This window comes from Pristiophorus japonicus, unplaced genomic scaffold (assembly GCF_044704955.1).
Source record: "Pristiophorus japonicus isolate sPriJap1 unplaced genomic scaffold, sPriJap1.hap1 HAP1_SCAFFOLD_29, whole genome shotgun sequence".
Taxonomy (NCBI): domain Eukaryota; kingdom Metazoa; phylum Chordata; class Chondrichthyes; family Pristiophoridae; genus Pristiophorus; species Pristiophorus japonicus.
The window spans coordinates 6793254-6816363 of record NW_027252668.1 but is presented as its reverse complement, the minus strand read 5'-3'; the positions used below and the strand labels follow the sequence as shown (position 1 = coordinate 6816363).

At 54.1% G+C, this 23110-nt stretch overlaps 1 protein-coding gene across 3 annotated transcripts in view; it reads left to right on the top strand.

Annotated features, from left to right (window-relative positions):
* The window catches only part of LOC139248262 (zinc finger protein 551-like), a 362606-nt gene that overhangs the window by 304765 nt on the left and 34731 nt on the right, over nt 1-23110 (top strand). Inside the window, exon 3 of one of the 3 annotated variants that reach the window (XM_070872038.1) lies at nt 2050-3085. The exons of the other annotated variants lie outside the window; for them this stretch is intronic. Coding sequence (XP_070728139.1) covers nt 2157-3085 — 929 coding nt within the window. The 5' untranslated portion in view covers nt 2050-2156. The remainder of the gene's footprint in view (nt 1-2049; nt 3086-23110) is intronic. 3 annotated transcript variants of the gene reach the window in all.

Genomic DNA, 23110 nt, shown 5'->3' with positions numbered 1-23110 from the left:
TACCAGAGATGGGCAGATACAGAGTCAATCCACATTCATATACCAGACATGCACAATATAAGAAAATCAGAACATAAAATGTAGGAGCAGGAGTGGGCCATACGGCCCCTCGAGCCTGCTCCGCCATTTAATACGATCATGGCTGATCCGATCATGGACTCTGGTCCACTTCCTTGCCCGCTCCCCATAACCGCTTATTCCCTTATTGGTTAATAAACTGTCTATCTCGATCTTAAATATATTCAATGTCCCAGCTTCCACAGCTCTCTGAGGCAGCGAATTCCACAAATTTACAACTCTCTGAGAGAAGAAATTCCTCCTCCTCTCAGTTTTAAATGGGTAGCCCCTTATTCTAAGATTATGCCCCCTAGTTCTAGTCTCCCCTATCAGTGAAAACATCCTCTCTTCATCCACCTTGTCAAGCCCCCTCAATCTTATACATTTCGATAAATCACCTCTCATTCATTCTTCTGAATTCCAATGAGTAGAGGTCCAACCTCTTCTCATAAGTCAATCCCTTCATCTCCGGAATCAACCTAGTGAACCTTCTCTGAACTGCCTCCAAAGCAACTATATCCTTTCATAAATATGGAAACCAAAACTGCACGCAATATTTCAGGTGTGGCCTCACCAATAACCTGTATAACTGTAGCAAGACTTCCCTGCTTTTATACTCCAGCCCCTTTGCAATAAAGGCCAAGATTCCATTGGCATTCCTGATCACTTGCTGTACCTGCATACTAACCTTTTGTGTTTCATGCACAAGTACCCGCAGGTCCTGCTGTACTGCAGCACTTGGCAATCTTTCTCCATTTAAATAATAAATTGCTCTGATTTTTTTCTGCAAAAGTGCACGACCTCACACTTTCCAACATTATACTCCATCTGCCAAATTTTTGCCCACTCACTTAGCCTAACTGTGTCATTTTGCATATTCTTTGTGTCCTCCTCACACATTGCTTTTCCTCCTATCTTTATATCATCAGCAAACTTGGCTACGTTACACTCAGTCCCTTCTTCCAAGTCGTTAATATAGATTGTAAATAGTTGGGGTCCCAGCACTGATCCCTGTGGCACCCCACTAGTTACTGATTGCCAATCCGAGAATGAACCATTTATCCCGACTCTCTGTTTTCTGTTAGCATGGATAGAGGATTGGCTAACTGATATATTACTCCCAACCCCGTGAACTTTTATCTTGTGCAGTAACCTTTTATGTGGCACCTTGTCAAATGTCTTCTGGAAGTCCAAATACACCACATCCACTTTATCCACCCTGTTCATTACATGCTCAAAGAATTCCAGCAAATTTGTCAAACTTAACTTCCCCTTCATAAATCCTTGCTGACTCTGCCTGACCGAATTTTGCTTTTCAAAATGTCCTGCTGCTGTTTCTTTAATAATAGACTCCAACATTTTCCCAACAACAGATGTTAGGCTAATTGGTCTACAGTTTCCTGCTTTTTGTCTGCCTGTTTTTTCACCGAGTGCGGCTCTCAGGCCCCGGATAACACCCAGTGCAGCTCTCAGGCCACGGGCAACATCCAGTGTGGCTCTCAGGCCCCGGGCAACATCGAGTGCAGCTCTCAGGCCCTGAGTCAGAGTCGCCAAGCCTGGCACCAGCAAACCCCGGGGGCAGTGCTACCCGCACACCACTTGCATTTATGCAGAAGGCCCAGCAAGTCCCAGTCACTCTATCAGGGAGGGTGCTGAATGTGAAAGTCTCTCCCTGACCTCCTGTGTAGGTCTGTTTGAGCTGGAGTGGGGAGGAGGGAGAAGCTGCTGGGTTTCACCTCCAGTACTTCTGGGCCCAGTGGGACCAACAATTTCCCATGTGGGACTGTCACGGGAGGTGGGTTCCCTTCCCTGAAGGACAGTCATGACCCAGATGTGTTTTTATGACAATCCGGCAGCTTTCATTGTCACTTTTTTCTAGTGCCGGCCCCACAAATGACCAGATTCATCAAGCTCAATTTCACAACCTGCCTTTGTGTTTTTGTGGGTTCTCTCTCACACTCCCTTTTTCCCTGTTTGAAATTCACTTTATAGGGTATTAAAAGGGGAGGATTTGTAGACTGGAAGCTCAAACCAAACATCACTTCAAGATCTGACAGTCACTCGATACATCGGGACCGGAATATCATCAGCTTTTGACCATGGAAGCAGAAGGCACCGTTCACAGTGGGGAGAAACGATACATGTGCTCTGTGTGTGGACAAGGCTTCAGCCATTCATCTAACCTGGAGAGACACAAGCGCAGTCACATTGGGGAAAAACCATGTAAATGTGAGGACTGTGGGAAACTATTCAACTACCCAACCCAGCTGAAAATGTACCAGCCGTTTACCTGCTCCGACTGTGGGAAGGGATTCACTGCATCATCCCACCTGCTGACAAACCAGCAAGTTCCCACTGGGGAGAGGCTGTTCATCTGCTCCGACTGTGGGAAGGGATTCACTGCATCATCCCACCTGCTGACACAACAGCAAGTTTCCACTCGGGAGAGGCCGTTCATCTGCACGGAGTGTGGGAAGGGATTCACTGTATCATCCAGCCTGCTGACACACCAGCGAGTTCACACTGGGGAGAGGCCGTTCACCTGCTCCGACTGTGGGAAGGGATTCACTCAGTTATCCGCCCTACTGAGACACCAGCGAGTTCACACTAGGGAGAGACCTTTTAAATGTTCTGACTGTGAGAAGAGTTTTAAAAGCAAACAGCAACTCCTGACACACCAGCAAGTTCACACTGGGGAGAGGCCTTTTAAATGTTCTGACTGTGAGAAGAGTTTTAAAAGCAAACAGCAACTCCTGACACACCAGCAAGTTCACACTGGGGAGAGGCCGTTCACCTGCTCCGAGTGTGGGAAGAGTTTTAAAAGCAAACAGCACCTGCTGATACACCAGCGACTTCACACTGGAGAGAGGCCGTTCACCTGCTTTGACTGTGGGAAGGGATTCACTCGGTCATCCCACCTGCTGAGACACCAGCGAATTCACACTGGGGAGAGGCCGTTCACCTGCTCTGAATGTGGGAAGGGATTCATTCGATCATCCAACCTGCTGAGCCACCAGCGAGTTCACAAGTGACTGCAGGGGTTGGATTCTGCTGTTGCTGCTGTTAATCACATCCTGGACTGAATTGTGTTCATTCTGACAGTTGGGGTTTATATCTCTTGTAACGCTGATATTAATAACTCCTGGAGCTGAACTGGAATTTAATATTTGATATATAGACACATAAATTAGTGTTGCTTTCAACACATTGCTGTGGATTTTTGTCTTTCCCACCCTGAATGTTTCGCATCACCTGGCTGGAGCTGAGAACGGACAATCTGGGGGGAGGATCATACAGGGGGGAACAGAATTTCAGCCTGGACACATTCCTTCAGGGCCACACTAAGATCACTTCATTCCTCTGAACTCAAATGTGTATAGGCTCAACCTATCGTCATAAGTCGACCCCCCTCACCTCCAGAATCTATAGCAGACATGAGCAAGGACCTGAGGCTTATTAAAAGACACATTTCATTACATAGAAACATAGAAACATAGAAAATAGGTGCAGGAGTAGGCCATTCGGCCCTTCTAGCCTGCACCGCCATTCAATGAGTTCATGGCTGAACATTCAACTTCAGTACCCCATTCCTGCTTTCTCGCCATACCCCTTGATCCCCCTAGCAGTAAGGACCTCATCTAACTCCTTTTTGAATGTATTTAGTGAATTGGCCTCAACAACTTTCTGTGGTAGAGAATTCCACAGGTTCACCACTCTCTGGGTGAAGAAGTTCCTCCGCATCTCAGTCCTAAATGGCTTACCCCTTATCCTTAGACTGTGACCCCTGGTTCTGGACTTCCCCAACATTGGGAACATTCTTCCTGCATCTAACCTGTCTAACCCCGTCAGAATTTTATATGATTCTATGAGGTCCCCTCTCATTCTTCTGAACTCCAGTGAATACAAGCCCAGTTGATCCAGTCTTTCTTGATAGGTCAGTCCCGCCATCCCGGGAATCAGTCTGGTGAACCTTCGCTGCACTCCCTCAATAGCAAGAATGTCCTTCCTCAGGTTAGGAGACCAAAACTGTACACAATACTCCAGGTGTGGCCTCACCAATGCCCTGTACAACTGTAGCAACACCTCCCTGCCCCTGTACTCAAATCCCCTTGCTATGAAGGCCAACATGCCATTTGCTTTCTTAACCGCCTGCTGCACCTGCATGCCAACCTTCAATGACTGATGTACCATGACACCCAGGTCTCTTTGCACCTCCCCTTTTCCTAATCTGTCACCATACAGACAAGGTTACACTGGGAGAAATGTTCAGTTCGAACATAAGAACATAAGAAATAGGAGCAGGAGTAGGCCATTTGGCCCCTCAGGCCTGCTCTGCCATTCAATAAGACCATGGCTGATCTGATCATGGACTCAGCTCCACTTCCCTGCCCGCTCCCCATAACCCTTTACTCCCTTATCACTCAAAAATCTGTCTTATCTCTGCCTTAATATATTCAAAGACCCAGCCTCCACAGCTCTCTTGGGCAGAGAATTCCATAGATTTACAACCATCAGAGAAGAAATTCATCACCTTAGTTTTAATTGGGCGGCCCCTTATTCTAAGACTACGTCCCCTAGTTTTAGTTTCCCGTATGAGTGGAACTATCCTCTCTGCATCCACCTTGTTGAGCCCCCTCATCATCTTATATGTTTTGATAAGATCACCTCTCATTCTTCTGAACTCCAATTTGTATAGGCCCAATCTACTCAACCTTTCTTGATAAGTCAACCCCTCATCTCTGGAATCAATCTAGTGAACCTTCACTGAACAGCCTCTAATGCAAGTATATCCTTCCTTAAATACGGAGACCAAAATACAGAGTCCATTACAGGCAAAATGCCAAGCAAACCAGCAGCACACTGGCACCTTAACAGTGTCTCATCGGTCTGTAGGCTTTTCTTAAATAGATTTGCTGAGTGGATATAAACTTATACCAGGTTTGCAGGCGTGATGCTCTATTCACATATAGGAGGGAGAAGAGATGCTGTGAGGTACTTTCAGTAGCTGAAAGTGATTAACAGACTAGATTTTGTGTTTAGTGAGCCTGGGCGTGTTACCAATACCAGCAAAATCAGGACAGTGCAGCATGGATATGAAAGTGGCTAAGTGACACAAACAGAGTAGTGGTGAACGGTTGTTTTTCAGACTGGAGGAAGTGGTGTTCCCCAGGGGTCAGTACTGGGGCCACTGCTTTTTTTGATTTATATTAATGACTTAGACTTGGGTGTACAGGGCACAATTTCCAAATTTGCAGATGACACAAAACTTAGAAGTACAGTGAACAGTGAGGAGGATAGTGATAGATCTTGAAAGACATACACAGGCTGGTGGAATGGATGGACATGTGGCAGATGAAATTTAACATAGAAAAGTTCAAGAGTGATACATTTTGGTAGAAGAAAGTGGAGTGGAAATATAAACTAAAGAATACAATTTTAAAGGGGTGCATGAACAGAGAGACCCAGGAGTATATGTGAACCAATCGCTGAAGGTGGCAGCGCAGGTTGAGAAAGCAGTTAGAAAGGCTTATGGGATCCTAGGCTTCATGAATAGAAGTATAGAGTACAGAAGTGTGGATATTATGTTGAACTTGCATAAAATACTGGTTCGGCCTCAACTGGAATATTGTGTCCAATTCTGGGTCATTATCATAGGCACCCCTCTGAATCGAGGCAGACATGCTTCCACTCTAAAAATGAATCCTTAGGTGGCTGAACAGTCCAATATGAGAACCACAGCCTGTCACAGGTGGGACAGATAGTCGTTGAGGGAAAGCGTGGGTGTGACAGGTTTGCCGCACGCTCTTTCCCATGCCTGCGTTTGATTTCTGTGTGCTCTCGGCGATGAGACTCGAGGTGCTCAGTGCCCTCCCGGATGCACTTCCTCCACTTAGTGCGGTCTTTGGCCAGGGACTCCCAGGTGTCAGTGGGGATGTTGCACTTTTTCCGGGAGGCTTTGAGGATGTCCATGTAACATTTCCTCTGCCCACCTTTTGGCTCGTTTGCCGTGAAGGAGTTCCGAGTAGAGCGCTTGCTTTGGGAGTCTCATGTCTGGCTTGCCCAGCGGAGTTGATTAAGTGTGGTCAATGTTTCAGTGTTAGGGATGTTGGCCTGGTCGATGACGCTAATGTTGGTGCATCTGTCCTCCCAGGGGCTTTGTAGGATCTTGCGGAGACATCGTTGGTGGTATTTCTCCAGCGACTTGAGGTGTCTACTGTACATGGTCCATGTCTCTGTGACATACAGGAGGGCAGGTATTACTACAGCCCTGTAGACCATGAGCTAGGTCACAAATTTGAGGGCCTGGTCTTCAAACACACTTTTCCTCAGGCGGCCGAAGGCTGCACTGGTGCACTGGAGGTAGTGTTGAATCTCGTTGTCAATGTCTGCTCTTGTTGATAAGAGGTTCCTGTATGGTCCACGTTGTCCAGGACCGCGCCGTGGATCCTTGATGACTGGGGGTCGGGAGGTTTGTGGAGGACCTTTGTCTTACGGATGTTTAGCGTAAAGCCCATGCTTTCGTACGCCTCAGTAAATACGTTGACTATGTTCAGCCTCTATATGTGCGCAGACTCAGGCATCGTCCGCGTATGTTAGCTCGACAACAGAGGTTGGGCTGATCTTGGACCTGGCCTGGAGAGTTGAACAGGTTCCCACTGGTTCTGTAGTTTAGTTCCACTCCAGCGAGGAGCTTGTTGACTGAGATGGAGCAATTCTGGGTACCGCATTTTAGCAAGTATGCGAAGGCTTTGGAGAGGGTGCAGAAAAGATTCACGAGAATGATTTCAGGGATGAGGGACTTCAGTTACGTGGATAGTCTGGAGAAGCTGGGCAGAGAAGATTGTTCTCCTCAGGGCAGAGAAGATTGAGAGGAGATTTGACAGAGGTGTTCAAAATCATGAAGGTTCTGGACAGAGTAGATGGAGTGGGATTAGCTGACGCTCTTGCAGATAGCCGGCATAGGCTCGATGGGCCAAATGGCCTCCTTCCATGTTGTAACCAGTCTCTGATTCTAAGATGAAGAAAAACCTGTTACCCAGGATGCTCCATCTCCCAGGCACTGGGACCCAGTTGGGAACAGAGACCCTGAAGCCCGGTCCATTCTCTGTTCCTGAACCAAGATGGCCATGCATGCGCCCTGATCCCGCCCTGTGCAAGATGGCGGCCAGTGACCCTGCTCACCCGGGCCTGTCACCATGGGGCATGAGGGCTCTAATTTGGGGTCTGGGATTTATCTGTATCTAAACCGTGCTGTACCTGCCCTGGGATTGTTTGATGAGATAGTGTAGAGGGAGCTTTACTCTGAATTTAACCAGTGCTGTACCTGCTCTGCTAGTCTTCGACAGGAAGGTATCGAGGAAGTGTTTCAATACATATGAAAAATGATGGACAGGGAAAGACCATCTGGTCCATCAAGCCTGTCCCACACAATTGCGATATATCACAGCATATACACTCCACTGCACCCGAATCCATGTGATCCCCTGGGAGAGGCAAAAAAACATTAAAAAATCCCAGGCCAATTTGGGAAAATAAAATATGGGAAATTCCTCTCCGACCCATCTAAGCGATCGAAACTAATCCAGGAGATCACTCTGGCCATTAAATTCTCTGCAGTACCTACCTTCTGTAAGTGTTAATCTCCGCCGCAGCCACAAACAAATCCAGCTTTTGCTTGAAGGAATTCAGTGAGTCTGTATCCACCACATGAGAGGGCAGCTTGTTCCAGAGGTCTACTATTCTCTGGGAAAAGAAGCACCTCCTGACATCTAACCTAGATGTAGCCTTATACAACTTAAATTTATGCCCCTGGTCCTGCCTAACCTACTTCATTGAAATAAACGGTCAGCTGGAACACTTTCACGTTCATTATCTTATAAACCGCAATCATATCCCCCTAAGTCTACGCTGCTCTCAGGAAAAGAGTCCCAACTCTTTGAACCTATCTTGATAACTAAGATACTTTAGACTTGGAATTAGTCTAGTGGCCCTCTTCTGCACCTTTTCCAGAGCCTCAATATCACCCACCATGTGAGGAGACCAAAACTGGACACAGTATTCCAAGTGCAGCCTGACTAAGGTATTGTATCAGGACAAAACAGTACGCCTCGTCTTATACTCCATTGTCCTATGGATACACCCAACACCCTATTTGCTCTAGCTATCGCTGCACAGCATTGCTCATGTACCTTTAAGGATGTATGCACTAGAATGCCCAAATCTCTTTCTATCTCCACCATTTTTAATGCCTTTCCCGAGAGGGTTTACGAATGTTGAGCATTTGCCCTGCCCACATGCATACCACTGAATTTATCTAAGTTATACATCGTTTTCCAGTCATGAGGCCAGACTCCCAACACTTTAAGATCTGCCTGAATCAGACGAGCCTCTTCCACAGTTCTAGCACTTGCACAGATCTTGGTATCATTTCCAAGTTTGCAAACTGTGCCCCCAACCCCAAAATCCAGATCCTTAATATAATTAGTGAAAAGCAACGGTCCCAGCACTGATCCCTGCGGGACACCACTGGTGACCGGTCTCCAAACAGATCCAAATCCATCTATAACTGCTCTTTACCTGCATCTTGCCAGCCAGATCTGTATCCAGCTCAATATATTTCCACTAATACCAGAGACTCCCATCTCACAGAGAAGTTTCTTGTGTGGTATCCTGTCAAAAGCTTTTTGGAAATCTAAGTAGACAATGTCTACTGGGCTTCCCTCATCCACCAACTTTGTAACTTTTTCAAAAAATACAATTAAAATTGTGAGACATGAACTCTTTTTTTTTAATGAAGCCATGTTGGGTGTCCCCAATATGTCCCTCCCTATCCAAGTATTCATATATTGCATCCCTTATGATTCAAGCATCTTACCTATTGCTGATATTAAACTGATGGGCCTATAGTTACCTGGGTCTGCCTGGTCACAATTTTTTTAAATGGGGACTACCTTAGCCTCCTTCCAGTCTGTAGGAACCATTCCAGATTGCAGTGAGCTATTTAAAATACAGGCCAGGGGCTCGCACAGCACATGTCCCATCTCCCGGAGGACCCTCGGGGGGGTATTATCCGGCCCTGCTGCTCGATCTATTTTCAAGTTCTTAATTTTTTCTCAAACAATCTGGTTATATAAGTTAATGTTACTGATAAAACTAGTATTATTAAATTCTAATATTTGAGCATGATCTTCAAGGGTGAAGACTGATGCAAAGTACTCATTTAATATTTCCGCCATACTCAGTGAGTCCTTTGTAACCTGTCCTTGAACACCCTTCAGTGGCCCAAAACAGTCTTTGATAGTTCTCTGACTCTTCACATAACTCAAAAAGCTCTTCCCATGACTGCCACAGTTGTCCACAATCCTTTTTTCCATTAGCCTTTTTGCTGATCGAATAGCTGCCTTTGATTTCTTTGGTTGTTCCTTGTATTCACCCTATTTATCTGAGTGTTAAATATCTTTAATTTATAGTGATATTTCTGTTTATATCTTATTTATCTTTGTACAGAGCCAGTCGGCCACCTTGGCTTTTTCTTACAACATTCCCTTCTTTTGATTTTGGCTACATGTTGGTTTTCCACATTTTTAATCTTATTCTTAACAACTTATATTCAACATCGGTCGCATCAGCACCGAGGGGGGTTGGCCAATTTACCTGTTGCAAGTCCTCTGCCATTTTGGAGAAGTTTGCCCGTCTGAAATGTGGCGCGAGTCGCAGGTTCTCAGTCCCTTTGGTTCTCCCGGCCAATTGGGAGCGTATAATGTGATCAGTGTTGCCCAGATGTTCCCCCACACCAGGTCAGGCTCACTACTAAACACCAGGTCCAATATATCACTTTCCCCAGTTACTTCATTAACATGTTGAGTCAGGAAACAGTCCTGTATATTGTCAATAAATCTTTCAGCTGCACTTCCCCCAACAGCAGGTAAAGCAGCGTGCCCCTGAATGTCAGGGCAATAACAATGAGCTTCCCTCAGGTTAATTCTCTCTCTGTCCTCCCACACAAGCTGCCTGAGCGGCTGAGTGGTTCCAGCACCTTCTGTCTTTATTCTCAGATTGCAGCATTCCCGCTGCTGAGCTCAGGGGCTGTGTGGGCGGGGGCTGACGTCACACACGGCGGGCGGGGCCATGTCCCGCGCGCTGCCGGGCTCGCGGAGTGACAGTTCAACTGCCTCGGGTTCAAATCAGGAGCCACATGACCCCACGTGGTTCCTTCTGCAGCCCTCTGGGCGGGGCTCTGGCGGAGCGGAACTGGGATTGGTGCAAGGGGCTGTCAATCTCCTGTGTGCAGCCAGGGTTACCGGGGCCGCGCTCTGTCACTGGGGGAACTGGGCTCACGGACTGAGAGCGGGCGGCTCAGCCCGAGAGCTGAACAAACACCGGGAGGGACTTTAAAGTGTAACAGTGCCGCTTTGTAACTGTGCACAGAAAATGGCGCATTGCCATCTACATGAGGGAAAATGCGGAAGTGTCAGATCTGATGTTTGCTGTCACACAGGGCGGGACTTTAAAGTTTAAATTAAAGTGTTTGTAAGTGAGCACAGAAACCGAGGTTAGATTACTGTCATCATCAGGTCCCGGGGAATGTGCTGACCCAGACAGTGTGTAACCCGGGGGTGGGCCCAGTGAGATCAGACAGTGTGTAACCCGGGGGCCAGTGAGATCAGACAGTGTGTAACCCGGGGGCCCAGTGAGATCAGACAGTGTGTAACCCGGGGGTGGGCCCAGTGAGATCAGACAGTGTGTAACCCGGGGGTGGGCCCAGTGAGATCAGACAGTGTGTAACCCGGGGGCCCAGTGAGATCAGACAGTGTGTAACCCGGGGGTGGGCCCAGTGAGATCAGACAGTGTGTAACCCGGGGGTGGGCCCAGTGAGATCAGACAGTGTGTAACCCGGGGGTGGGCTCAGTGAGATCAGACAGTGTGTAACCCGGGAGCCCAGTGAGATCAGACAGTGTGTAACCCGGGGGTGGGCCCAGTGAGATCAGACAGTGTGTAACCCGGGGCCCAGTGAGATCAGACAGTGTGTAACCCGGGGGTGGGCCCAGTGAGATCAGACAGTGTGTAACCCGGGGCCCAGTGAGATCAGACAGTGTGTAACCCGGGGGCCCAGTGAGATCAGACAGTGTGTAACCCGGGGGTGGGCCCAGTGAGATCAGACAGTGTGTAACCCGGGGGCCCAGTGAGATCAGACAGTGTGTAACCCGGGGGTGGGCCCAGTGAGATCAGACAGTGTGTAACCCAGGGGCCCAGTGAGATCAGACAGTGTGTAACCTGGGGGTGGGCCCAGTGAGATCAGACAGTGTGTAACCCGGGGGCCCAGTGAGATCAGACAGTGTGTAACCCGGGGGCCCAGTGAGATCAGACAGTGTGTAACCCGGGGGTGGGCCCAGTGAGATCAGACAGTGTGTAACCCGGGGGTGGGCCCAGTGAGATCAGACAGTGTGTAACCCGGGGGTGGGCCCAGTGAGATCAGACAGTGTGTAACCCGGGGGCCCAGTGAGATCAGACAGTGTGTAACCCGGGGGCCCAGTGAGATCAGACAGTGTGTAACCCGGGGGCCCAGTGAGATCAGACAGTGTGTAACCCGGGGGTGGGCCCAGTGAGATCAGACAGTGTGTAACCCGGGGGCCCAGTGAGATCAGACAGTGTGTAACCTGGGGGTGGGCCCAGTGAGATCAGACAGTGTGTAACCCGGGGGCCCAGTGAGATCAGACAGTGTGTAACCCGGGGGCCCAGTGAGATCAGACAGTGTGTAACCCGGGGGTGGGCCCAGTGAGATCAGACAGTGTGTAACCCGGGGGTGGGCCCAGTGAGATCAGACAGTGTGTAACCCGGGGGCCAGTGAGATCAGACAGTGTGTAACCCGGGGGTGGGCCCAGTGAGATCAGACAGTGTGTAACCCGGGGGCCCAGTGAGATCAGACAGTGTGTAACCCGGGGGTGGGCCCAGTGAGATCAGACAGTGTGTAACCCGGGGGCCCAGTGAGATCAGACAGTGTGTAACCCGGGGGTGGGACCAGAGAGATCAGACAGTGTGTAACCCGGGGGCCCAGTGAGATCAGACAGTGTGTAACCCGAGGGTGGGCCCAGTGAGATCAGACAGTGTGTAACCCGGGGGCCCAGTGAGATCAGACAGTGTGTAACCCGAGGGTGGGCCCAGTGAGATCAGACAGTGTGTAACCCGAGGGTGGGCCCAGTGAGATCAGACAGTGCGTAACCCGGGGGTGGGCCCAGTGAGATCAGACAGTGTGTAACCCGGGGGTGGGCCCAGTGAGATCAGACAGTGTGTAACCCGGGGCCCACTGAGATCAGACAGTGTGTAACCCGGGGGCCCAGTGAGATCAGACAGTGTGTAACCCGGGGGTGGGCCCAGTGAGATCAGACAGTGTGTAACCCGGGGGCCCAGTGAGATCTGACAGTGTGTAACCCGGGGGTGGGCCCAGTGAGATCTGACAGTGTGTAACCCGGGGGTGGGCCCAGTGAGATCAGACAGTGTGTAACCCGGGGGGCCCAGTGAGATCAGACAGTGTGTAACACGGGGGCCCAGTGAGATCAGACAGTGTGTAACCCGTGGGCCCAGTGAGATCAGACAGTGTGTAACCCGGGGGCCCAGTGAGATCAGACAGTGTGTAACCCGGGGGCCCAGTGAGATCAGACAGTGTGTAACCCGGGCGTGGGCCCAGTGAGATCAGACAGTGTGTAACCCGGGGGTGGGCCCAGTGAGATCAGACAGTGTGTAACCCGGGGGCCCAGTGAGATCAGACAGTGTGTAACCCGGGGGTGGGCCCAGTGAGATCAGACAGTGTGTAACCCGGGGGTGGGCCCAGTGAGATCAGACAGTGTGTAACCCGGGGGTGGGCCCAGTGAGATCAGACAGTGTGTAACCCGGGGGTGGGCCCAGGGAGATCAGACAGTGTGTAACCCGGGGGTGGGCCCAGTGAGATCAGACAGTGTGCAACCCGGGGGCCCAGTGAGATCAGACAGTGTGTAACCCGGGGGTGGGCCCAGTGAGATCAGACAGTGTGTAACCCGGGGGTGGGCCCAGTGAGATCAGACAGTGTGTAACCCGGGGGCCCAGTGAGATCAGACAGTGTGTAACCCGGGGGTGGGCCCAGTGAGATCAGACAGTGTGTAACCCGGGGGCCCAGTGAGATCAGACAGTGTGTAACCCAGGGGCCCAGTGAGATCAGACAGTGTGTAACCCGGGGGCCAGTGAGATCAGACAGTGTGTAACCCGGGGGCCCAGTGAGATCAGACAGTGTGTAACCCAGGGGCCCAGTGAGATCAGACAGTGTGTAACCCGGGGGCCCAGTGAGATCAGACAGTGTGTAACCCGGGGGCCCAGTGAGATCAGACAGTGTGTAACCCGGGGGCCCAGTGAGATCAGACAGTGTGTAACCGAGGGGCCCAGTGAGATCAGACAGTGTGTAACCCGGGGGCCCAGTGAGATCAGACAGTGTGTAACCCGGGGGCCCAGTGAGATCAGACACTGTGTAACCCGGGGGCGCAGTGAGATCAGACAGTGTGTAACCCGGGGGCCCAGTGAGATCAGACAGTGTGGAACCAGGGGGTGGGCACAGTGAGATCAGACAGTGTGTAACCCGGGGCCCAGTGAGATCAGACAGTGTGTAACCCGGGGGCCCAGTGAGATCAGACAGTGTGTAACCCGGGGGCCCAGTGAGATCAGACAGTGTGTAACCCGGGGGTGGGCCCAGTGAGATCAGACAGTGTGTAACCCGGGGGTGGGCCCAGTGAGATCAGACAGTGTGTAACCCGGGGACCCAGTGAGATCAGACAGTGTGTAACCCGGGGGCCAGTGAGATCAGACAGTGTGTAACCCGGGGGTGGGCCCAGTGAGATCAGACAGTCTGTAACCCGGGGGCCCAGTGAGATCAGACAGTGTGTAACCCGGGGGCCCAGTGAGATCAGACAGTGTGTAACCCGGGGCCCAGTGAGATCAGACAGTGTGTAACCCGGGGGCCCAGTGAGATCAGACAGTGTGTAACCCGGGGGCCCAGTGAGATCAGACAGTGTGTAACCCGGGGGCCCAGTGAGATCAGACAGTGTGTAACCCGGGGGCCCAGTGAGATCAGACAGTGTGTAACGCGGGGGTGGGCCCAGTGAGATCAGACAGTGTGTAACCCGGGGGCCAGTGAGATCAGACAGTGTGTAACGCGGGGGTGGGCCCAGTGAGATCAGACAGTGTGTAACCCGGGGGCCCAGTGAGATCAGACAGTGTGTAACCCGGGGGCCCAGTGAGGTCAGTCAGTGTGTAACCCGGGGGTGGGCCCAGTGAGATCAGACAGTGTGTAACCCGGGGGTGGGCCCAGTGAGATCAGACAGTGTGTAACCCGGGGGCCCAATGCGAAGAGACAGTGTGTAACCCGGGGGCCCAGTGAGATCAGACAGTGTGTAACCCGGGGGACCAGTGAGATCAGACAGTGTGTAACCCGGGGGCCCAGTGAGATCAGACAGTGTGTAACCCGGGGGCCCAGTGAGATCAGACAGTGTGTAACCCGGGGATGGGCCCAGTGACATCAGACAGTGTGTAACCCGGGGGCCCAGTGAGATCAGACAGTGTGTAACGCGGGGGTGGGCTCAGTGAGATCAGACAGTGTGTAACCCGGGGGCCAGTGAGATCAGACAGTGTGTAACCCGGGGCCCAGTTAGATCAGACAGTGTGTAACCCGGGGGTGGGCCCAGTGAGATCAGACAGTGTGTAACCCGGGGGCCCAGTGAGATCAGACAGTGTGTAACCCGGGGGTGGGCCCAGTGAGATCAGACAGTGTGTAACCTGGGGGCCCAGTGAGATCAGACAGTGTGTAACCTGGGGGCCCAGTGAGATCAGACAGTGTGTAACCCGGGGGTGGGCCCAGTGAGATCAGACAGTGTGTAACCCGGGGGCCAGTGAGATCAGACAGTGTGTAACCCGGGGCCCAGTGAGATCAGACAGTATGTAACCCGGGGGTGGGCCCAGTGAGATCAGACAGTGTGTAACCCGGGGGTGGGCCCAGTGAGATCAGACAGTGTGTAACCCGGGGGCCCAGTGAGATCAGACAGTGTGTAACCCGGGGGCCCAGTGAGATCAGACAGTGTGTAACCCGGGGGCCCAGTGAGATCAGACAGTGTGTGACCCGGGGGTGGGCCCAGTGAGATCGGACAGTGTGTAACCCGGGGGCCAGTGAGATCAGACAGTGTGTAACCCGGGGGCCCAGTGAGATCAGACAGTGTGTAACCCAGGGGCCCAGTGAGATCAGACAGTGTGTAACCCGGGGGCCCAGTGAGATCAGACAGTGTGTAACCCAGGGGCCCAGTGAGATCAGACAGTGTGTAACCTGGGGGCCCAGTGAGATCAGACAGTGTGTAACCCGGGGGTGAGCCCAGTGAGATGAGACAGTGTGTAACCCGGGGGCCCAGTGCGATCAGACAGTGTGTAACCCGGGGGTGGGACCAGTGAGATCAGACAGTGTGTAACCCGGGGGTGGGCTCAGTGAGATCATACAGTGTGTAACCCGTGGCCCAGTGCGATCAGACAGTGTGTAACCCGGGGGCCCAGTGAGATCAGACAGTGTGTAACCCAGGGGCCCAGTGAGATCAGACAGTGTGTAACACGGGGGCCCAGTGAGATCAGACAGTGTGTAACCCGGGGGCCCAGTGAGATCAGACAGTGTGTAACCCGGGGGTGGGCACAGTGAGATCAGACAGTGTGTAACCCGGGGGCCCAGTGAGATCAGACAGTGTGTAACCCACGGGCCCAGTGAGATCAGACAGTGTGTAACCCGGGGGTGGGCCCAGTGAGATCAGACAGTGTGTAACCCGGGGGCCCAGTGAGATCAGACAGTGTGTAACCCGGGGGTGGGCCCAGTGAGATCAGACAGTGTGTAAACCGGGGGCCCAGTGAGATCAGACAGTGTGTAACCCGGGGGCCCAGTGAGATCAGACAGTGTGTAACCCGGGGGCCCAGTGAGATCAGACAGTGTGTAACCCGGGGGTGGGCCCAGTGAGATCAGACAGTGTGTAACCCGGGGGTGGGCCCAGTGAGATCAGACAGTGTGTAACCCAGGGGCCCAGTGAGATCAGACAGTGTGTAACCCGGGGGTGGGCCCAGTGAGATCAGACAGTGTGTAACCCGGGGGCCCAGTGAGATCAGACAGTGTGTAACCCGGGGGCCCAGTGGATCAGACAGTGTGTAACCCGGGAGCCCAGTGAGATCAGACAGTGTGTAACCCGGGGGCCAGTGAGATCAGACAGTGTGTAACACGGGGGCCCAGTGAGATCAGACAGTGTGTAACCCGGGGGCCCAGTGGATCAGACAGTGTGTAACCCGGGGGCCCAGTGAGATCAGACAGTGTGTAACCCGGGGGTGGGCCCAGTGAGATCAGACAGTGTGTAACCCGGGGGCCAGTGAGATCAGACAGTGTGTAACCCGGGGGCCCAGTGAGATCAGACAGTGTGTAACCCGGGAGCCCAGTGAGATCAGACAGTGTGCAACCCGGGGGCCCAGTGAGATCAGACAGTGTGTAACCCGGGGGCCCAGTGAGATCAGACAGTGTGCAACCCGGGGGCCCAGTGAGATCAGACAGTGTGTAACCCGGGGGCCCAGTGAGATCAGACAGTGTGCAACCCGGGGGCCCAGTGAGATCAGACAGTGTGTAACCCGGGGGCCCAGTGAGATCAGACAGTGTGTAACCCGGGGGCCCAGTGAGATCAGACAGTGTGTAACCCGGGGGCCCAGTGAGATCAGACAGGTGTAACCCGGGGGCCCAGTGAGATCAGACAGTGTGTAACCCGGGGGCCCAGTGAGATCAGACAGTGTGTAACCCGGGGGTGGGCCCAGTGAGATCAGACAGTGTGTAACCCGGGGGCCAGTGAGATCAGACAGTGTGTAACACGGGGGCCAGTGAGATCAGACAGTGTGTAACCCGGGGGCCAGTGAGATCAGACAGTGTGTAACCCGGGGGCCAGTGAGATCAGACAGTGTGTAACCCGGGGGTGGGCCCAGTGAGATCAGACAGTGTGTAACCTGGGGGCCCAGTGAGATCAGACAGTGTGTAACCTGGGGGCCCAGTGAGATCAGACAGTGTGTAACCCGGGGGTGGGCCCAGTGAGATCAGACAGTGTGTAACCCGGGGGCCAGTGAGATCAGACAGTGTATAACCCGGGGCCCAGTGAGATCAGATAGTGTGTAACCCGGGGGCCCAGTGAGATCAGACAGTGTGTAACCCGGGGGTGGGCCCAGTGAGATCAGACAGTGTGTAACCCGGGGGCCCAGTGAGATCAGACAGTGTGTAACCCAGGGGCCCAGTGAGATCAGACAGTGTGTAACCCGGGGGTGGGCCCAGTGAGATCAGACAGTGTGTAACCCAGGGGCCCAGTGAGATCAGACAGTGTGTAACCCGGGGGCCCAGTGAGATCAGACAGTGTGTAACCCGGGGGTGGGCCCAGTGAGATCAGACAGTGTGTAACACGGGGGCCCAGTGAGATCAGACAGTGTGTAACCCGGGGGTGGGCCCAGTGAGATCAGACAGTGTGTAAACCGGGGGCCCAGTGAGATCAGACAGTGTGTAACCCGGGGGCCCAGTGAGATCAGACAGTGTGTAACCCGGGGGCCCAGTGAGATCAGACAGTGTGTAACCCGGGGGTGGGCCCAGTGAGATCAGACAGTGTGTAACCCGGGGGTGGGCCCAGTGAGATCAGACAGTGTGTAACCCAGGGGCCCAGTGAGATCAGACAGTGTGTAACCCGGGGGTGGGCCCAGTGAGATCAGACAGTGTGTAACCCAGGGGCCCAGTGAGATCAGACAGTGTGTAACCCGGGGGTGGGCCCAGTGAGATCAGACAGTGTGTAACCCGGGGGTGGGCCCAGTGAGATCAGACAGTGTGTAACCCGGGGGCCCAGTGAGATCAGACAGTGTGTAACCCGGGGGCCCAGTGGATCAGACAGTGTGTAACCCGGGAGCCCAGTGAGATCAGACAGTGTGTAACCCGGGGGCCAGTGAGATCAGACAGTGTGTAACCCGGGGGCCCAGTGAGATCAGACAGTGTGTAACCCGGGGGCCCAGTGGATCAGACAGTGTGTAACCCGGGGGCCCAGTGAGATCAGACAGTGTGTAACCCGGGGGTGGGCCCAGTGAGATCAGACAGTGTGTAACCCGGGGGGCCCAGTGAGATCAGACAGTGTGTAACCCGGGGGCCAGTGAGATCAGACAGTGTGTAACCCGGGGGCCCAGTGAGATCAGACAGTGTGTAACCCGGGGGTGGGCCCAGTGAGATCAGACAGTGTGTAACCCGGGGTCCCAGTGAGATCAGACAGTGTGTAACCCAGGGGCCCAGTGAGATCAGACAGTGTGTAACCCAGGGGTGGGCCCAGTGAGATCAGACAGTGTGTAACCCAGGGGCCCAGTGAGATCAGACAGTGTGTAACCCCCGGCCCAGTGAGATCAGACAGTGTGTAACCCGGGGGTGGGCCCAGTGAGATCAGACAGTGTGTAACCCGGGGGCCCAGTGAGATCAGACAGTGTGTAACCCGGGGGTGGGCCCAGTGAGATCAGACAGTGTGTAAACCGGGGGCCCAGTGAGATCAGACAGTGTGTAACCCGGGGGCCCAGTGAGATCAGACAGTGTGCAACCCGGGGGCCCAGTGAGATCAGACAGTGTGTAACCCGGGGGTGGGCCCAGTGAGATCAGACAGTGTGTAACCCGGGGGTGGGCCCAGTGAGATCAGACAGTGTGTAACCCGGGGGCCCAGTGAGATCAGACAGTGTGTAACCCGGGGGCCCAGTGAGATCAGACAGTGTGTAACCCGGGGGCCAGTGAGATCAGACAGTGTGTAACCCGGGGGTGGGCCCAGTGAGATCAGACAGTGTGTAACCCAGGGGCCCAGTGAGATCAGACAGTGTGTAACCCGGGGGTGGGCCCAGTGAGATCAGACAGTGTGTAACCCAGGGGCCCAGTGAGATCAGACAGTGTGTAACCCGGGGGTGGGCCCAGTGAGATCAGACAGTGTGTAACCCGGGGGTGGGCCCAGTGAGATCAGACAGTGTGTAACCCGGGGGCCCAGTGAGATCAGACAGTGTGTAACCCGGGGGCCCAGTGGATCAGACAGTGTGTAACCCGGGAGCCCAGTGAGATCAGACAGTGTGTAACCCGGGGGCCAGTGAGATCAGACAGTGTGTAACCCGGGGGCCCAGTGAGATCAGACAGTGTGTAACCCGGGGGCCCAGTGGATCAGACAGTGTGTAACCCGGGGGCCCAGTGAGATCAGACAGTGTGTAACCCGGGGGTGGGCCCAGTGAGATCAGACAGTGTGTAACCCGGGGGGCCCAGTGAGATCAGACAGTGTGTAACCCGGGGGCCAGTGAGATCAGACAATGTGTAACCCGGGGGCCCAGTGAGATCAGACAGTGTGTAACCCGGGGGCCCAGTGGATCAGACAGTGTGTAACCCGGGGGCCCAGTGAGATCAGACAGTGTGTAACCCGGGGGCCCAGTGAGATCAGACAGTGTGTAACCCGGAGGCCCAGTGAGATCAGACAGTGTGTAACCCGGGGGCCCAGTGAGATCAGACAGTGTGTAACCCGGGGCCCCAGTGAGATCAGAAAGTGTGTAACCCGGGGGCCCAGTGAGATCAGACAGTGTGTAACCCGGGGGCCCAGTGAGATCAGACAGTGTGTAACCCGGGGGCCCAGTGAGATCAGACAGTGTGTAACCCGGGGGTGGGCCCAGTGAGATCAGACAGTGTGTAACCCGGGGGCCAGTGAGATCAGACAGTGTGTAACCCGGGGGCCAGTGAGATCAGACAGTGTGTAACCCGGGGGCCAGTGAGATCAGACAGTGTGTAACCCGGGGGCCAGTGAGATCAGACAGTGTGTAACCCGGGGGCCCAGTGAGATCAGACAGTGTGTAACCCGGGGGCCCAGTGAGATCAGACAGTGTGTAACCCGGGGGAGGGCCCAGTGAGATCAGACAGTGTGTAACCCGAGGGCCCAGTGAGATCAGACAGTGTGTAACCCGGGGGCCAGTGAGATCAGACAGTGTGTAACCCGGGGGCCCAGTGAGATCAGACAGTGTGTAACCCGGGGGCGCAATGAGATCAGACAGTGTGTAACCAGGGGGTGGGCACAGTGAGATCAGACAGTGTGTAACCCGGGGGCCCAGTGAGATCAGACAGTGTGTAACCAGGGGGTGGGCACAGTGAGATCAGACAGTGTGTAACCCGGGGCACAGTGAGATCAGACAGTGTGTAACCCGGGGCACAGTGAGATCAGACAGTGTGTAACCCGGGGGCCAGTGAGATCAGACAGTGTGTAACCCGGGGGCCAGTGAGATCAGACAGTGTGTAACCCGGGGGCCCAGTGAGATCAGACAGTGTGTAACCCTGGGGTGGGCCGAGTGAGATCAGACAGTGTGTAACCCGGGGGTGGGCCCAGTGAGATCAGACAGAGTAACCCGGGGGCCAGTGAGATCAGACAGTGTGCAACCCGGGGGCCCAGTGAGATCAGACAGTGTGTAACCCGGGGGCCCAGTGAGATCAGACAGTGTGTAACCCGGGGGTGGGCCCAGTGAGATCAGACAGTGTGTAACCCGGGGGTGGGCCCAGTGAGATCATACAGTCTGTAACCCGTGGCCCAGTGAGATCAGACAGTGTGTAACCCAGGGGCCCAGTGAGATCAGACAGTGTGTAACCCGGGGGCCCAGTGAGATCAGACAGTGTGTAACCCGGGGGCCCAGTGAGATCAGACAGTGTGTAACCCGTGGCCCAGTGCGATCAGACAGTGTGTAACCCGGGGGGCCGAGTGAGATCATTCAGTGTGTAACCCGGGGGCCAAGTGAGATCAGACAGTGTGTAACCCGGGGGCCCAGTGAGATCAGACAGTGTGTAACCCGGGGGCCCAGTGAGATCAGACAGTGTGTAACCCGGGGGTGGGCCCAGTGAGATCAGACAGTGTGTAACCCGGGGGCCCAGTGAGATCAGACAGTGTGTAACCCAGGGGCCCAGTGAGATCAGACAGTGTGTAACCCGGGGGTGGGCCCAGTGAGATCAGACAGTGTGTAACCCAGGGGCCCAGTGAGATCAGACAGTGTGTAACCCACGGGCCCAGTGAGATCAGACAGTGTGTAACCCGGGGGTGGGCCCAGTGAGATCAGACAGTGTGTAACCCGGGGGCCCAGTGAGATCAGACAGTGTGTAACCCGGGGGTGGGCCCAGTGAGATCAGACAGTGTGTAACCCAGGGGCCCAGTGAGATCAGACAGTGTGTAACCCACGGGCCCAGTGAGATCAGACAGTGTGTAACCCGGGGGTGGGCCCAGTGAGATCAGACAGTGTGTAACCCGGGGGCCCAGTGAGATCAGACAGTGTGTAACCCGGGGGTGGGCCCAGTGAGATCAGACAGTGTGTAAACCGGGGGCCCAGTGAGATCAGACAGTGTGTAACCCGGGCGCCCAGTGAGATCAGACAGTGTGTAACCCGGGGGCCCAGTGAGATCAGACAGTGTGTAACCCGGGGGTGGGCCCTGTGAGATCAGACAGTGTGTAACCCGGGGGTGGGCCCAGTGAGATCAGACAGTGTGTAACCCAGGGGCCCAGTGAGATCAGACATTGTGTAACCCGGGGGTGGGCCCAGTGAGATCAGACAGTGTGTAACCCAGGGGCCCAGTGAGATCAGACAGTGTGTAACCCGGGGGTGGGCCCAGTGAGATCAGACAGTGTGTAACCCGGGGGTGGGCCCAGTGAGATCAGACAGTGTGTAACCCGGGGGCCCAGTGAGATCAGACAGTGTGTAACCCGGGGGCCCAGTGGATCAGACAGTGTGTAACCCGGGGGCCCAGTGGATCAGACAGTGTGTAACCCGGGAGCCCAATGAGATCAGACAGTGTGTAACCCGGGGGCCAGTGAGATCAGACAGTGTGTAACCCGGGGGCCCAGTGAGATCAGACAGTGTGTAACCCGGGGGCCCAGTGGATCAGACAGTGTGTAACCCGGGGGCCCAGTGAGATCAGACAGTGTGTAACCCGGGGGTGGGCCCAGTGAGATCAGACAGTGTGTAACCCGGGGGGCCCAGTGAGATCAGACAGTGTGTAACCCGGGGGCCAGTGAGATCAGACAGTGTGTAACCCGGGGGCCCAGTGAGATCAGACAGTGTGTAACCCGGGGGTGGGCCCAGTGAGATCAGACAGTGTGTAACCCGGGGGCCCAGTGAGATCAGACAGTGTGTAACCCAGGGGCCCAGTGAGATCAGACAGTGTGTAACCCAGGGGTGGGCCCAGTGAGATCAGACAGTGTGTAACCCAGGGGCCCAGTGAGATCAGACAGTGTGTAACCCACGGGCCCAGTGAGATCAGACAGTGTGTAACCCGGGGGTGGGCCCAGTGAGATCAGACAGTGTGTAACCCGGGGGCCGAGTGAGATCAGACAGTGTGTAACCCGGGGGTGGGCCCAGTGAGATCAGACAGTGTGTAAACCGGGGGCCCAGTGAGATCAGACAGTGTGTAACCCGGGGGCCCAGTGAGATCAGACAGTGTGCAACCCGGGGGCCCAGTGAGATCAGACAGTGTGTAACCCGGGGGTGGGCCCAGTGAGATCAGACAGTGTGTAACCCGGGGGTGGGCCCAGTGAGATCAGACAGTGTGTAACCCGGGGGCCCAGTGAGATCAGACAGTGTGTAACCCGGGGGCCTAGTGAGATCAGACATTGTGTAACCCGGGGGCCAGTGAGATCAGACAGTGTGTAACCCGGGGGTGGGCCCAGTGAGATCAGACAGTGTGTAACCCAGGGGCCCAGTGAGATCAGACAGTGTGTAACCCGGGGGTGGGCCCAGTGAGATCAGACAGTGTGTAACCCAGGGGCCCAGTGAGATCAGACAGTGTGTAACCCGGGGGTGGGCCCAGTGAGATCAGACAGTGTGTAACCCGGGGGTGGGCCCAGTGAGATCAGACAGTGTGTAACCCGGGGGCCCAGTGAGATCAGACAGTGTGTAACCCGGGGGCCCAGTGGATCAGACAGTGTGTAACCCAGGGGCCCAGTGAGATCAGACAGTGTGTAACCCGGGGGCC